The sequence below is a fragment of the Delphinus delphis genome, chromosome 3 (assembly GCF_949987515.2).
Source record: "Delphinus delphis chromosome 3, mDelDel1.2, whole genome shotgun sequence".
In the NCBI taxonomy this organism is placed as follows: Eukaryota; Metazoa; Chordata; class Mammalia; order Artiodactyla; family Delphinidae; genus Delphinus; species Delphinus delphis.
This window is the reverse complement of record NC_082685.1, coordinates 61,380,969-61,398,744: the sequence shown is the minus strand read 5'-3', so window position 1 is coordinate 61,398,744 and position 17,776 is coordinate 61,380,969. Positions and strand designations below refer to the sequence as shown.

The window sequence follows — 17,776 nt, the reverse complement described above, 5'->3', positions numbered from 1 at the left end:
TTTGCCCATTTTAGAATATATTATAGCTTCACTTTTTTTTCTTTTTTTTTTTGAGTTCTATTTGTTTAGTGTTTTTTTTTTTTAAGGGACCTGCTTTCTGAGCAGTGTATCTAAGAAAAGATATAACACAAGAAGTCTGGGAGTCTGGTTTCTGATCTAGTTTCTACTAGTCTTGAATGAGTGGGTGATCTTGAGAAAAACACATAAGCTTTCTGGGGCTCATCTTCAGAGAGGATGGAATTATAAAGGATATAAATTCAGGATCAAAGCTTTTTGCTTGTTTAAGAAATAAACTTATTATGTTAATACAAACATAATATAACTGTATTATAAAATACTTGGAAAGTCAGAAATAATTCTCTGTAATCCTAGGTGCCCAAAATGCCATCATCATTATCATTTATTAATATTTTCTTTGACTTTTATACATGTGTATTTCCATAACTACCTGTAAGGTAGCGTGTCTAAAATTTTGATTTCTATAATGCTTAATCTTTAAGTCCCTGATTATGACTGTGCAAATGATTTGCTCTCTCCTTTTAAGAGTATTATTAATAATCTTGATACAGGGTTTAGAATGGCTGTTCCTAGGAAACCTAGACCTAAAGGCTAAAAGATCAAAACTTCTTAATCATGTTGATAAATAGCTTTCATTTACTCAGTAATTTGTAATAGAAAATTGGTTTTCATGGAGGCAGTCTTGGAGGAGTTTGGAGGATTTAAAGTTGAGAATAACTAATAACTAGGGAACTTTGCTTGCTAGTTCATTTAGTTTCCACTTAGAGGGAGAAATTGAATTCATGTGTGCATATTGCTTGTAACTAAAATGAGATTAATTTATGGTGTTTGAAGTGTGTCTGCTTTCTTAGTTGAAGATGCTTTTTATTGTGATTTCATTTTGCTAGTTTATTCCTGAATATATTTAAAAGATGTATGATCTAAATCTGGTCTAAATTTAGGAGTTTTGTGTACATCTATTTTCAGGAGTTTTGTGTACATCTATTTTTCCTTTTTTTGTACTTTGGAGAATTTATCTGGAATGTCACTTGGAGTAAAATTGTTGATCCTTATTTCCCTCTCTCTATTTCTCTTTTTTTTCCCCTAAGAACTTTGACCAGAATAAGCTAGAAGAAGAAATGAGAAAGCGAAAAGAAAGGGTAGAGAAATGGCGGGAAGAACAACGTAAAAAGGCCATGGAAAACATAGGGGAACTGAAAAAGGAAATTGAAGAGATGAAACAAGGGAAAAAGTGGAGTTTAGAAGATGATGATGGTATATTGATTTGTTAGACTAATAGACTATATAACAATTCATGTAGAATATTCTAGAATTATGAGTAATAGGCCATTTTTATTGTGGAAAAACATAATGTTTACTATTTTAACCATTTTTAAGTGTACAATTCAGTGACAATTAAGCACATTTGTGCAACCTTCACCACTGTCCATTTCCAGAACTAAACAAAAACTCTGTATCTCATTCAACAATAATTCTCCATCCTGTCCCCCTCCCCCCCATTTCTGGTAACTTCAAATCCACTTTCTGATTCTGTGAATTGCCTATTTTAGGTACCTCATATAAGTGGAATCATACAATATTTGTCTTTTTGTGTCTGGCTTATTTCACTTAGCAAAGTGTCTTCAAGTTTCATCCATGTTGTAGCATGTCTCAGAATTTCCTTCTTTTTTAAGGCTGGATAGTATTACATGGTACATATATACTGCATTTTGTTTACCTATTCATCTGTTGCTGCATATATAAGTTTCCGTCTTTTGGGTATTGTGAATAATGCTTCTGTGAGAATTGGTGTGCAAGTATCTGATTGGGTCCCAACTTTCAGTTCTTTTGGGTATATACCTAGAAGTAGAATCACTAGTTTCATTTTGAGATTTTTAAACGCCCCTTTTAATGTTTACATTAAATTTTAAAATTGTATAGTAGTGTTTGGTAAGGATCACTGATTTTACCTTAGAGTGGAGAGTTACGTGCTTATGGGCATAGTCAGTAAATACCTCTTTAATTTTTTACTTCCAATGTTAGTAATGAGGGTAAGTTAAGGGCATGTTTTCAAGTCCCTCTGATTTTTTCATAAATTATAAGAGAAACATTTCCCCTCCACATCTGATATTGATGTTTAAGATTTTAGTAAAGTGGAAGAGTGTGAGATATTATAGGAAAAGGGAATTTTCCTCCATTTTCTGTGAAAATTCCTGTGAATTTTTCATTTTCTGTGAAAGTTGAACTAAATAGATGAATGGATTATACCTTTAAGTGATGATGATATCTTAGTTATGTAAAAAACATTAGATTGTCTTTAATTAAGAATGTGCTATTATTTTTTCTTTGTGTCATTTAAAGAAAGATAATTGCAAGAAATAAACATACCATTTTAGCAGACAGAGTTTTTAGTTCTGCTTCTGCTAGTGTAGTTGTAAAACAATACTGGAGATCCATTTTTTAGACATATTAGTCTTTCTTCCTCTTTTCAGTTTAATAATTTATAATTTATTTCTTTTATTAGTATTATTCAAAACTAATACCTGCTGGATTTAAAACCTTGCCAGTGTGAGTATTTGAACTGCGTTGTGCCTGTGTTAATTGGTAAGGAAGGTGTTTGGGTAGTAAGAGAAAAGGCTTTAATTGGGGGGGGGGTGTGGTCTCATTGTGAAGTATTTCCTTTTGAAACACAAATTCAAAGAAAGTGTGTTCTGATATTTTAGATGATGAAGATGATCCTGCAGAGGCTGAAAAGGAAGGAAATGAAATGGAGGGTGAGGAGTTAGATCCATTAGATGCTTACATGGAAGAAGTGAAAGAGGAAGTAAAAAAGTTTAATATGAGAAGTGTGAAAGGTGGTGGGGGAAATGAAAAGGTATGGAATTTTCTCCTATTTTTAGAGATTTACATTCCTAATTGGGTAACTTGAATTCACTGGTGCATTGACCTACTGCTGACATGCATGGCTTTATAAAGTTAATGATTTTGTTTCCTTCCCCATCTCAGAAGTGTCAATGCTTTTCTAAATAGCAGAGATACTCGTGAATTTTAACTGCAAATGTTCTTTTAGAAGTCACTGTTAACTGCCATCATCTTTGTTTAGTATTTTTTCTTACTTGTTGCCTTCTCAGTAGGTCCTCTTCAGTAGGTCCTCTTCAGTAAGCCCTGAATAGGTCCTTCTCCAGCACTCCCATCTTTTATGCTCCTGATCCTCTTTACTCTAGTTTTTCTTTTTCTTAATAGCATTTATTACCTTTTGAAAAAGTATATAAATTAATTTTTTGTTGTGTTTATTCCTTCTTCTAAAACCGTCCCAAGAGCAGTGATCTTTACCGTACCTGTCTTGTTTATTGATTTATCCTAAGGTCCCAGAATAGTATTTGGCTTGTTGAATGAGTGAAAAGTACCATTTAGTAGTATTTTTAAAATAAATTATATTACATAATATTATATAAAATTATATATTATATACTGCATTACCTATATTATTAATGTGTTACAAAATATAATGCAATTGTATTACATTTAAAAAAAATTTTTTTTAAATATTTATTTGGTTGCATCGGGTCTTAGTTGCGGCATGCAGGATCTTCGTTGCGGCGTGTGGGCTTCTCTAGTTGCGGCGTTGTGGGCTTCTCTAGTTGTGGCGTGCGGGCTCAGTAGTTGCGGCATGTGGGATCTTAGTTCCCCGACCAGGGATCAAACCCACATCCCCTGCATTGGAAGGCAGATTCTTAACCACTGGACCACCAGGGAAGTACCTACATTTTTAAATTCAAGCAAGTCAGTAAGGAGAAGGCAGACCACTTTTTGTTTTTTCATTAGGTTGTCACTAACAACTAAGTTAATTCAAATTATAAATTGTGACAGTTATCATTGTGTTTCATTTGGTGTATAATTTGTGTTTCAACTTTACGTTTTATATTCTTTTTTTAGAAGTCTGGGCCAACAGTCACAAAAGTTGTCACTGTTGTCACAACCAAAAAAGCAGTCGTAGATTCTGATAAGAAGAAAGGTGAGCTAATGGAGAATGACCAGGATGCCATGGAGGTAATTATTCATTAATTTTTATTTATTTATTTATTTATGGCTGCGTTGGGTCTTCGTTGCTGTGTGCGGGCCTTCTCTGGTTGTGGTGAGTGGGGGCTACTCCCCGCTGCGGTGCATGGGCCTCTCATTACAGTGGCTTCTCTTGCTGCAGAGCATGGGCTCTAGGCGCCCAGGCCTCAGGAGTTGTGGCACGCAGGCTCTAGAGCACAGGCTCAGTAGTTGTGGCACATGGGCTTAGTTGCTCCGCAGCATGTGTGATCCTCCCGGACCAGAGCTCGAACCCGTGTCCCCTGCATTGGCAGATGGGCTCTCAACCACTGCGCCACCAGGGAAGCCCCCTTCATTCATTTTTGACTTTGTTTGCGATACTGTCCTAGAAGTATTTATAAGAAAGCATTGATGGAAGTGTGCTTTTCAGTTACTCTTAGGAGAAATTCTTGCAATTCTCAACAGTATTGTAGCCGCATATTCAAATTGGTAGAACATTCTAACATCTTTGACCTCTTGCTGTATGCCCACTTTTTTTTTTTAATTGAAGTATAGTTGATTTATAATACAGTGTTAGTTTCAGGTATACAGCAAAGTGATTCAGATATATATATCTGTCTATAGGTATATATACATATATATATATACATATACACAAACATATACATATATACACGTGTATATATATATATATATATATATTTTTTTTTTTTTTTAGATTCTTTTCCATTTTCGGTTGTTACATGATATTGCATATAGTTCCCTGTGCTATATACAGTGAATCCTTGTTGTTTATTTTATGTATAGCAGTTTGTGTCTGTTAATCCCATACTCCTAATTTATCCCTCCCCTTCCCCTTTCCCCTTTGATAGCCCTAAGTTTGTTTTCTGCGTCTGTTTCTGTTTCGCAAATAAATTCATTTGTATTATTTTTTAGATTCCACGTATAAGTGATCTCATATAATATTTGTCTTTCTCTGTCTGACTAAATTCACATAGTATGATATTCTCTAGGTTCATCCGTGTTGCTGCACAAGTGTATGCCCACTTTTTGATTCCCGCTTGTCCCTCATCAGCTCATCCCAGACATAGAATAGGGAGAGAAGAAATGAAGTGACGGAATAAATTAAACTTTTTTTTCCTATTAGCACTCATTGTAAAGATTTATATAGAGAAAACTATAGGAAAACTTTATTAAAGCCGTGTTAAAATTATTTTTTTATTTTAGCTTTATATTGTTATTATAGCTTTCTATAAGGGCAAAGAAAAAATAAACTAAGTTGGAAAATTCAGAAAATAAAGTAAAAGCCAAAGAATATTTTCTAGGAGAGGAGGATCTTTAAAACTAGGAATATTTCTTCCCATAGGAGAAAGTAGTAATGGATTTAGCTCTTAATTTTTCTTTTTTAATTATAGTATTCTTCAGAGGAGGAAGAAGTTGATCTTCAGACTGCCCTTACAGGTTATCAGACAAAGCAGAGAAAGCTTCTAGAACCAGTGGATCATGGAAAAATTGAATATGAACAATTCAGAAAAAACTTTTATGTTGAAGTTCCAGAACTGGCAAAAATGTCTCAAGAGGGTAGAATTTTTTTATTCATTTATTGGTTATTGTGGGAACAGAGGGAGTACACTTCACCTTGCCTGAGAGGAATGTTGATAGGCCTGTGAGTTGATGCATGAGTAGGAGGAATTTGCCTGGCTTACCTGGAGAAATGAGAGGGAACTAGAAGGCGAGAAGTCATTCTAGAGGGTAGGACAACATCCGCAAAGATTTGGAGCAGTGAGGAATTAGTGTGTTTTTGGAAACATTAAAAAAAATGAGGAAAAATTAGTTTGGCTCATGTAGTTGAGATTTTTAGCATCGAAAATACTCTTCATGTGAAGTTAGCAAATAAAATATTGTTAATCTTTTCTGATATTTGAGAGTTAGGAACCAATGTGAATCTGTGTGATATTGATAGAATAAGGATAATCTGGGCAACCCTTGCTTAAAGAACAAGTGGTTGTATTACTTGTCAATCATTGTTCTTTTATTGCTGGTACAATTTAAGTCAAAATAAAAGCCAAATTGTAGAAATTGGAGTGTTTCTTTTGTTCCTAATTGGTTGCAACAGTAATCGCTTTAGTTGTCTCTCTGAGCTGTTCAGTGCTTTGTCACGTAGCTTTTCTATGGAATTATCTTCAGGAACACTAGAAAAGAATTGAAAATTTTTAATCTTACCATGCCTCACTGAAAAGTAGAAGGCACTATTAGAACAATATTTAAGAGTTTTTAATCTGGATTTTGTTTTGTAGAAGTGAATGTATTTCGGTTGGAAATGGAGGGCATTATTGTCAAGGGAAAAGGTTGCCCCAAACCAATTAAATCTTGGGTTCAGTGTGGGATTTCTATGAAGATCTTAAATTCTCTCAAAAAGTAAGTGTTCGGTAGTTGTCCACATTTTTCAATATCTTGCTACTAAAAATAGCCCTTTACGCAAATAATTCCTCTGCTTACATTTTTACTCTAATGGGAAAACTTGATTATTTTTTCTTAAACAGCTTTATTGAGATATAATTTACATACCATAAAATTTACCCTTTAAGTTTACAATTTGATGATTTTTAGTATATTTATGGAGTTGTGCAGTCATTACCGTAATCTAATTTTAGAATATTTTCATTATCCCTGAAAGAGGCCTGGATCCATTAGTAGTCAGTTTTCTCCTTTCTCCTCCACATTAGGCAACCTCTCATCTACTATTTTTATAGATTTTTCTATTCTGGACATTTCATATAAATAAGATCATACTAATATAGTCTTTTGTGACTGGCTTCTTTCAATTAGCGTAGTATTTTCAAATATTTCTACATCATCCATGATGTAGAATGTCTCAGTACTTCATTCCTTTTCATTGTATGGATATACATTTTGGAAAACTTTTATTTACAGTTTGAGGGACCCAGAGATCACAGTTCTTACCTTGTCTTCCTTTGGTTTGCTTTTTAAGGCATGGTTATGAAAAGCCTACGCCAATCCAAACCCAGGCGATTCCTGCTATAATGTCTGGACGAGATTTGATTGGTATTGCCAAGACAGGAAGTGGAAAGACCATTGCCTTTCTGTTGCCTATGTTTAGACACATCATGGATCAGAGGTCATTAGAAGAAGGAGAGGGGCCAATAGGTACAATTCCTTTCATTAAACTATTTTTTCAGTTAACAACTTCGTTGTCCGTTAATCAGAAAGACCTGATGCTTTGTAATGTTAATTATAACAATAAAGATGTCTTTATGTACATTTCCTTTATAAATTTGGCACTTTGGGGCTGATTTCCCCTTACCAGCAGGTGGAGTGAGAATCTTCAGAGCTCTGGAGTGACATCTCAGAAGTACAAAAACAGCCTCTCCTGGCACAGCTCAGTTTTTAAACTCTGACTCGGCAGGTAGACTCCTCGTGCATCTATCTGTTTATTTATGTTGAGGTTTGTTCTTAGCCCGTATCAGTGGATCTATCAACTCAACATAGAAGACTGTAGGGAAGTGTATTTTTCTTTTCTTTCTTTTTTCGGCCTTAAAAGGCTGTAGTGCCAACATTTCATTCAGGATTAGGTCTTTAGATTCAGTTTTCTTGATTCATTTGGCAGAGATCTCTTCTCCAAATTTGAGTAGGGTTTTGGAAAGTTGTTCAACTCCTCTCTTGGCAACAGAGGGCACAGTATATTTCTCCTCTGTCTGTGCCCCTCAGACCAAGGTTGTTTCCGGAAGCCACGGCATGGCTCTTCAGCACAGTGAGTCACTTGATTATCTTTGCTCTGTGATTTGCAGTTGAGAATGATTTGCATTCTTTTCAACCAAGTATTTTCCTGATGGTTGAGTAAGGTATTTAACTCTCATTTATCTTCCTATAGCATGTTCTTAAAACCTTCTTAAAATTATCCTTCACCACAATCTCTGCTATTACAAAACTTTTGAAATAGGATTTTCAAAGGTGCATAAAACAAATTAAAACAAAATTTAGACTATGATCTGAACTTGATTGCAGAGGTTAAATTTAACACTATAAATCTTAGCCTCTCAAGAATTTTGGTGGTTAGGCTTTTGACATTTATCTTTTCAGCTGTCATCATGACTCCAACTCGAGAACTGGCTTTACAAATTACTAAAGAATGTAAGAAGTTTTCGAAGACCTTGGGCCTTAGAGTGGTCTGTGTTTATGGAGGAACAGGAATCAGTGAGCAGGTAGTTATAAAAGGAACATTCAGTTTTTGCAGTCTTTTTAAAAATTGAATGACTTAATAATGTAAAAGTGATTTTTTGCTTTAGTGTTTTCTGTATTGATTGCTTCTAAAATCTTTAAAATGAGGTGTGAAAATAATAGTAAGAATGAATTATGTTAAAGTTATATTTTAGAATTTTTGAGTCATTTTCGTATCTTAGCTTTCCCATGCTTGTCTTTCCCCGCTCAAGGAAGCAGATTATTTTTTCCATTTTACAGATGTTCAGAAAGGTTAAGTTGACCAAAGTCTTTAGCTTAGTAAGACTTTGTCCTAGAATCTAGGTCTTACGATTCCTGGACCAACATTTATTTTCTCTAATCTAAATGACATCTTTAAAAGGTGGTTTTGAGTGGGATGTATTAATATCAGAGTTTCATCTGCATTCTTAAATGATTTTAGTGAGAATTATTTAAACATACCTTCATTCACTCTCTTTAGATTGGCATTTCTCCATGTGTCTTCTAAAGAATGCTAGTCATCAGATATTTTGCTTTAACTAGAAGAAGGAAAAATACTGGGTTCTGTGGTCAAATAAGTTTTGGAAATGTTGGACTATGTAAAGTTAAAATTTTCTTTTCTGCAAGACTTGTTAGTTGTTAATAAGCTAATGTATATTGTGATGCTAGAAAAAAATGGGATAAATTAAGTGGCATTTTCTGAACATATTTAACCCCCAAACCACCAGGACTTCTCAGATTTTAGGCACATCTTGGGAATATTTGCTTCTGTTATCCCAATGCTATTTTAAACGCTTGAACTTAGTTTTCTAAGTTTATCTGTGTCAGTTTTTTTGGCCATAGCCTGTAGTAAATACAGTTACAAAATAAGGTGGTACATGCATGCATATTTATATAGAAGTCAAACAAAGTTTTATAATGTCTAACAAAGTCTAGTGTTTTCCATTCTATTTCATTTTTAAAATGCAGGTTGTGACTTACTGATTTTGTGATTCACTAATGGAAACAAATCTCAATTTGAAAAACATTGATCTATCAAATTCTTTATTTACTGCTCTCTCATATTCCTTTCTTGGTTTTGAGGAGTTGTGTCAAATTAAAATTGGTAAAAACCTGTGGTTTTCATTGATTTCAAAGTTACAGCATCATGTGGTCTTTCTGCTGCTTCCTATTCCTTTATTAGTGCTCCAGCATTCCAAAGAATTAAGCAGGAGGGTTTGGTGTCTTCTAATCAGACCTGGCTGTCTTATGTTATGGAGCTCTGCAAGGACCTCAGTCAGTATTTTCAAGTTTGTAAAGAAGCATTAGTGATAAATACACTATAAAATTTCATCTTTTCTTATTAGATTGCTGAGCTGAAAAGAGGTGCTGAAATTATTGTTTGCACACCTGGTCGAATGATTGACATGTTAGCAGCTAACAGTGGTAAGTCAGGGGTGTTGGGGTTTTTTTGTTGTTGTTGTTCGTTTTTTTGTTCTCTTTTCTCCTTTTTGAATTCTGTACATTTTTGTTAAAGCAGAAACAAGAAACCACCAAAGGTTTCTACATTTCTTCTTGAAGCTGTAATATCTTGAAATTTGTATTGTAACAAGCTTTTGTTGCAAGTATTCATAATATTTTTGCAATTTAATTAAAAAAATTTTTTTTCACAACTACTCCATCTGATTTTTTTTTTTTTTTTTAGCACTTAACATGGATTCTTAATTCAATTTTGGCCTAGCTTTGCTTCTAAAAGGGTGGGGGACTATTTCTTTTTAATTGTACAATTTAGACATTTTCTCCATAGGAGCTAGTACTTTCTTACAATACTAGATAAGTTAAGATCTTGCAGCTTCAAGAAAATTTATCTTTTGTAAATTTGCATGTTTTTAGCTCAAATATTGTGCTTTGTTAAATTATTCCCTATCAAAACTGTTACTAAACTGTTGACATTATTTAACTTCTGTGGAGAAAGGCCCTTCAAGATTTATAGAACTGGGCTTCCGAGACTTAAACCATCAAAGGTAGGTAATTTAATGCTGTTCCCAATCTTGCAAAACTAATTGGGGCTGCACATGTTAGTATGAAATACTTAAATATTAGAAAGCATTTATTTTGGCACATTTCTGTTTTTTGAAGAAAATGCTTTCAAACGTTTCCATTGTAGTATTCAGTATATATATATCATAGAGTATTTAAAACTTTGAGTAATGCATGTTTCTAATAGCATTTTGCTTGGATTTCTGTGTACTCTTAATTCTAATTCTACATGAAGTTGGTAAAGTGACATTGGTATTGATAAGTCATTGTGCTTGTATAGCATATGAAAAGTTTTGGGTTGAATGCTAATGAAATAATTCCTTGTTTTTTCTCAATGCTGCATTGATTGTCTCCTCCTGAAATTCATCTTGATTAATTTTATCTTTTCCCTTTATCTGTCCTTTTGGTTTATATTTAATAACTGTTTTATACATGTTTTTGCCAGGTGATTGAATCAACAATTGATAGAAATGCTTGTGTTAATCCTTTAGAAAGGGTTTCCTGTCTATGTATTTAGTTTTTTCTGGCTAAGAAGCCAGTTGCATTTATTTAAACCAGTGGGAGCACTGTGTAAAATAGGATTTGTATCTTTGTATAGAAAAATGTATCTATGTAATACATTGATTTTTAAAATTTTTGTGTAATATGTTAGTTACCTAGTGATATTGAATAGCTTCTTATTTATGTTTTGACATGCCCGTTAGAAGCTTCTAACTGTATATAAGTAGGTTATGTACTACATAAAGTATTGTAAAGAGAGATTTTCTGCGTCTGAAATAGTTAGCACTGGAACTTGCTTTCCACACATACGCTGTAATCTCTAATATGTTTTTTCCTAGGTGATGCTGTCAGATAATGGCTGATGTGGCTCGATGCTCCATCTCAGTCTTAGTTTTATGATGTGTTTTGGAGAGGGCTGTTTTCTGAATTTTACAGGTTCTTCAGGCCCTATGATGGTATGCAAGAGACGAGTTTGACAAAATAAAGGGCCTCATATACCCATTGTCAGAAAGTATTTGCCAGTAGATAAGATATTGTAAACCAAAATTTCTTTTCACTGTTTAAAGATACCTAACTCACCCCTCTGGTTAAGTCAGGCATTTTAGTTCCCTTTACAGTTTTTTAAAGATTTTGGTAGTCATAAAATGAATTGTGACTGATTTTTAGTTTTCTTTTTGTCTTTATTTTTTTTCCTCATGTTAGGTCGGGTTACAAATCTTCGAAGAGTGACTTATGTTGTTTTAGATGAAGCAGACAGAATGTTTGACATGGGTTTTGAACCACAGGTATTTATTAAATTTCTTAGTGTTTTGAACTATAAAGTAAACCTTGTAACTGCCATGAGCATGAAATATTTGTATGGTTTCTGAAATGCTCACACACATTTCTGTTGTGTGGTGATACAGTGGATTGAGGACATAGGGAATTGAAGTAGATATTTATGTTTTGGATTCTTCATTAAACTTGTTCAGGAGGTATTTGTGCAGGCTTTCCTAAGCCATCTAAAACCATCATTGGTAAAATTAGAAGTGGAGTCCTAATAGAAACTTAAGCTTTCATATTTTATAGTTTTCATTGTACTTCCAAATAAATTGCTTTAATTCATGCTTTTCACTACCTCATGAGCTAGATAGCACAGGTTGTTTACATTCTCCAGATGTAAAAACTAAGGCCCAAAGCATTTGTCTAGCTTAGATTTTATATTCTTCATGTGTGCAGTTTTGTTCAATACAAAATTATAGTGATAAAAGCCTAAAGGCTACACACACACAAAAAAAAGCCTAAAGAAAAACATGTTAAAAGGTGGTAGAGGGGATTCCCTGGTGGTCCAGTGGGTAAGACTCCATGCTTCCAATGCATGGTGTCCAGGTTCGATCCCTGGTTGGGGAACAAGATCCCGCATGCATGCTGCAACTAAGAGCCGGCATGCCACAACTAAGACCTGGCGCAGCAATCAATCAGTCAATCAACCAGTCAATAAGTAAATAATTAATTAATTAATTTTTTAAAAGGTGGTAGAAATTTTTCTTAGCAAGAGGAGCTGTATGAGTAGTCAATGGGCTATGGATGCCAAAAAAATGCTTTTAAATCACTGCAGTAATAGAAATGGAATATTGGAAAGGGATATGGTTAAAGTGTTCATTCTTTTCCGTTTATTCATGTATTCTCCAAAAATGTATTACCTGTCATATGATAATGCATGTATTGTGTTTAGATTTAGGGACCACATTCTAAATGAGATACAGAGGAGCATATAAGAATAAACAGGACTATGGTAATACCTGAGCCGAGAAACAGTTAAAGGAATGAGGAATATTTAGCTTGAAGTAGGGGATTTGGTAGCATCCTTTAACTCTTTGAATAAAGTCTATCACATGAAAGAAGCATTAAATTTATCCTTTGGGTCCCAACAAGTAGGACTGGGATAGTGGGGAAGCTATAGGGAGCTTGATCTGAGCGTAATGTGAAAAAGGACTGGATAAGCATTTTGGGGAGATTAAACAGGTTACTTTGTAGGAGGGAGATATTGAATATGCTTTTTAATTATGTGTTCTAGTAGAGACAGCAGGTCCATTTGTAGAAAGAGAGTAGAGGGAGTTGAAGAAGTCAGGTGGAATATGGAGCTTGGTGCCCTTTCCCAGTCAGTTCAGTGGTTTTTATTGTATTCCTGGAACTTTACAACCATCACCACTATCCAATATCAGAACATTTTCATGCCCCCTCACCAAAACTCTGTCCTGATTAGTTGCTTTTGTTTTGAGTCATATCATTGTGAATTTTAAAAAATCTTTTTATAATGTTTTGTCGTTCTGGAGGGTGTAAAAATAGATGCATGTGTTCAGTCTTTCATTTTTAACCAGAAATTGATCTCATGGCTTTTTCTTGGTGTATTCCTTTGTTTATGGACTGCTTTTTCAGTAGAAAGTGCTTGAGGTACATTCTTTGAGTCTTTGCATGTCTGGAAAGTCTTTGGTCTACCCTCACGTTTATTTGACATTTAGCCAGATATGAGGTGAGGATTATTTTCCCTCAGAATTTCTTTTTGTCTCCATTGGTTTTCTTTCTTCTTTTTCTTTCTTTTCTTTTCTTTTTTTAAAAATATTTATTTATTTGGCTGCGCTGGGTCTTAGTTTCGGCATACGGGATCTTTAGTTGTGGCATGTGGGGTCTAGTTCCCTGACCAGGGATTGAACCCGGGCCTTCTGCATTGGGAGTGTGGAGTCTTAGCCACTGGACCACCAGAGAAGTCCCTCCATTGGTTTTCTTGAGAAATTCAATGTTACTCAGTTATTAACCTTTTGTATTTAATTTGTACTTTTTGTCTTGAAACTTTTTGGATCTTTATCTGAATGTTCTATGTCATTTAGGCTTGTTTTCTTCAACTAGTGTCCTGACTACTTCGTGTGTTCTTTCCGTCTAGAAACTCAAATCCTTCCGTTTTGAGAAATTTTCTTGAATTACTTTTTGATAATTTCCTTCTCTTTGTTTTCTGGAACTCTTATTATTTGAATGTTGGACCTTTTGGACTCATCCTTTCATTTTCCTAATTTTTCTTAAGTATTTTGCATCTCTATCATTTTGCCGTACTAGGAGATTTCCTAAACTCACAGCTTTCAACCTTTCTGTTGAATTTTTAAATTCTGCTTTCATAGTTTTAATTTCTAAATGTTCTTTTCTTTTCTCTGAATTTTAATTTTAAATGGCATCCTGTTCTTGTCTCATAGATACAGAAATTTCTTAAGTTTCCCTGGATATTGATAGTTTTTTGAAATTTTCATCTCCTTGCATAGTCTCTTTCTCACTTCTTGCTTCTTTTTTTTTTTTTTTTCCTGTGTTTGCCAGTACATTTGAAAGCTTTAGGTTAAACAGATTCAGGAACACTAAAATAGTCTTACATTTGTTAAAGAAATCAACTTTTAATTTTCCTACAAGGAAAACACAAGTTCCTGACTATTTTTCACTAGGAAGTTGTACCAGACATTCAAGGAGTAAATAATTATGTTCCTAATCATACTTTATTTCAAAGTATAAAAAAGAGGGAATACTCATCAATTTATAAGGTCATTATAATCTTTTACTTTTAAAAGAGCTCTGTTAAGGTCTAATTATATACCATAGAACTCACTTTGTTAAAGTGTGTAATAAAATGGGTTTTAGTACACATACAGGTTTTTTCAGCCATCACCACAATTCAGTTTTAGAAGATTTCTTTCACCAGAAAAATGTCTTGTGCCTGTCTGCATTCATTTCCTATTTCCACCTCAGCCCGAGGCAGCCACTAATTTGCTTTCTATCTTAAAAGATTTGCCTTTTCTGGACATTTCATATAAATGGAATCTTACAGGGAGTTCCCTAGTGGTCCAGTGGTTAGGACTCGGTGCTTTCACTGCTGTAGTCCGGGTTCAGTCCCTGGTCAGGGAACTAAGATCCCGCAAGCCGTGCTGTTGGGGGTGGAGGGGGTGGAGAATCATACAGTATACATCTAGCTTGTATTTATTTCACTTATCATATGTGTTTGAGCTCCATTGGTGTCCTAGCATTTGTCAGTACTTTATTCCTTTAATTGCTCAGTAATTAATATTCCGTCATATGAATATATGTCATATTTTGTTTCTCCATTAGCCAGCTGATGAACGTTTGGATTATTTCCATGATTAGGAATAATGCTGCTAGGAACATTTGTATACAAGTGTTTGTATGGACATACTTCTTCGTATATTTTGAATAGATTACCTAGGAGTAGAATTCCTGATTGTATGGTAATTTATTTATTTATTTTAGGCGAGGAAAGCCTCAAATAGAAGAAAGCCACTTTTTTTTTTACATCTTTATTGGAGTATAATTGCTTTACAATGGTGTGTTAGTTTCTGCTTTATAACAAAGTGAATCAGTTATACATATACATATGTCCCCATATCTCTTCCCTCTTGCGTCTCCCTCCCTCCCATCCCCCCATCCCACCCCTCTAGGTGGTCACAAAGCACCGAGCTGATCTCCCTGTGCCATGCGGTTGCTTCCCACTAGCTATCTGTTTTACGTTTGGTAGTGTATATATGTCCATGCCACTCTCTCACTTTGTCCCAACTTACCCTTCCCCCTCCCCATATCCTCAAGTCCATTCTCTATCAGGTCTGTGTCTTTATTCCCATCTTGCCCCTAGGTTCCACATGACCATTTTTCTTTTTTCTTAGATTCCATATATATCTGTTAGCATACGGTATTTGTCTTTCTCTTTCTGACTTACTTCACTCTGTATGACAGACTCTAGGTCCATCCACCTCATTACAAATAGCTCAATTTCGTTTCTTTTTATGGCTGAGTAATATTCCATTGTATATATGTGCCACATCTTCTTTATCCATTCATCCGATGATGGACGCTTAGGTTGTTTCCCTCTTCTGGCTATTGTAAATAGAGCTGCAATGAACATTTTGGTACATGACTCTTTTTGAATTATGTTTTTCTCAGGGTATATGCACAGTAGTGGGATTGCTGGGTCATATGGTAGTTCTATTTGTAGTTTTTTAAGGAACCTCCATACTGTTCTCCATAGTGGCTGTACCAATTCACATTCCCACCAGCAGTGCAAGAGTGTTCCCTTTTCTCCACACCCTGTCCAGCATTTATTGTTTCTAGATTTTTTGATGATGGCCATTCTGGCTGGTGTGAGATGATATCTCATTGTAGGTTTGATTTGCATTTCTCTAATGATTAATGATGTTGAGCATTTCTTCATGTGTTTGTTGTCAGTCTGTATATCTTCTTTGGAGAAATGTCTGTTTAGGTCTTCTGCCCATTTTTGGATTGGGTTGTTTGTTTTTTTGTTATTGAGCTGCATGAGCTGCTTGTAAATTTTGGAGATTAATCCTTTGTCAGTTGCTTCATTTGCAAATATTTTCTCCCATTCTGAGGGTTGTCTTTTGGTCTTGTTTATGGTTTCCTTTGCTGTGCAAAAGCTTTGAAGTTTCATTAGGTCCCATTTGTTTATTTTTGTTTTTATTTGCATTTCTCTAGGAGGTGGGTCAAAAAGGATCTTGCTGTGATTTATGTCATAGAGTGTTCTGCCTATGTTTTCCTCTAAGAGTTTGATAGTTTCTGGCCTTACATTTAGGTCTTTAATCCACTTTGAGCTTATTTTTGTGTATGGTGTTAGGGAGTGTTCTAATCTCATACTTTTACATGTACCTGTCCAGTTTTCCCAGCACCACTTATTGAAGACGCTGTCCTTTTGCCACTGTACATTCCTGCCTCCTTTATCAAAGATAAGGTGACCATATGTGCCTGGGTTTATCTCTGGGCTTTCTATCCTGTTCCAGTTATCTATCTTTCTGTTTTTGTGCCAGTACCATACTGTCTTGATTACTTCAGCTTTGTAGTATAGTCTGAAGTCAGGGAGCCTGATACCCCCAACTCAGTTCATTTTTTGTTCTCAAGATTGCTTTGGCTATTCCGGGTCTTTTGTGTTTCCATACAAATTGTGAAATTTTTTGTTCTAGTTCTGTGAAAAATGCCAGTGGTAGTTTGATAGGGATTGCATTGAATCTGTAGATTGCTTTGGGTAGTAGAGTCATTTTCACAGTGTTGATTTTTCCTATCCAAGAACATGGTATATCTCTCCATCTATTTGTATCATCTTTAATTTCTTTCATCAGTGTCTTATAATTTTCTGCGTACAGGTCTTTTGTCTCCTTAAGTAGGTTTATTCCTAGATATTTTATTATTTTTGTTGCAATGTAAATGGGAGTGTTTTCTTGATTTCACTTTCAGATTTTTCATCATCAGTGTATAGGAATGCCAGAGATTTCTGTGCATTAATTTTGTATCCTGCTACTTTACCATATTCATTGATTAGCTCTAGTAGTTTTCTGGTAGCATCTTTAGGATTCTCTATGTATAGTATCATGTCATCTGCAAACAGTGACAGCTTTACTTCTTCTTTTCTGATTTGGATTCCTTTTATTTCCTTTTCTTGTCTGATTGCTGTGGCTAAAACTTCCAAAACTATGTTGAATAAGAGTGGTGAGAGTGGGTAACCTTGTCTTGTTCCTGATCTTAGTGGAAATGCTTTCAGTGTTTCACCATTGAGGATGATGTTGGCTGTGGGTTTGTCATATATGGCCTTTATTATGTTGAGGAAAGTTCCCTCTATGCCTACTTTCTGCAGGGTTTTTATCATAAATGGGTGTTGAATTTTGTTGAAAGCTTTCTCTGCATCTATTGAGATGACCATATGGTTTTTCTCCTTCAATTTGTTAATATGGTGTATCACATTGATTGATTTGCGTATACTGAAGAATCCTTGCATTCCTGGAATATACCCCACCTCATCATGGTGTATGATGCTGTTGGATTCTGTTTGCTAGTATTTTGTTGAGGATTTTTGCATCTATGTTCATCAGTGATATTGGCCTGTAGTTTTCTTTCTTTGTGACATCATTCTCTGGTTTTGGTATCAGGGTGATGGTGGCCTCGTAGAATGAGTTTGGGAGTGTTCCTCCCTCTG

At 34.8% G+C, this 17,776-nt stretch overlaps 1 protein-coding gene across 1 annotated transcript in view; it reads left to right on the top strand.

Moving 5' to 3' along the window:
- The window catches only part of DDX46 (DEAD-box helicase 46), a 61,370-nt gene that overhangs the window by 8,705 nt on the left and 34,889 nt on the right, over positions 1–17,776 (top strand). Inside the window, exons 5-13 of the mRNA XM_060008822.1 lie at positions 1,107–1,272; positions 2,721–2,872; positions 3,934–4,047; positions 5,451–5,616; positions 6,333–6,453; positions 7,028–7,203; positions 8,137–8,258; positions 9,600–9,678; positions 11,476–11,558. Coding sequence (XP_059864805.1) covers positions 1,107–1,272; positions 2,721–2,872; positions 3,934–4,047; positions 5,451–5,616; positions 6,333–6,453; positions 7,028–7,203; positions 8,137–8,258; positions 9,600–9,678; positions 11,476–11,558 — 1,179 coding nt within the window. The remainder of the gene's footprint in view (positions 1–1,106; positions 1,273–2,720; positions 2,873–3,933; positions 4,048–5,450; positions 5,617–6,332; positions 6,454–7,027; positions 7,204–8,136; positions 8,259–9,599; positions 9,679–11,475; positions 11,559–17,776) is intronic.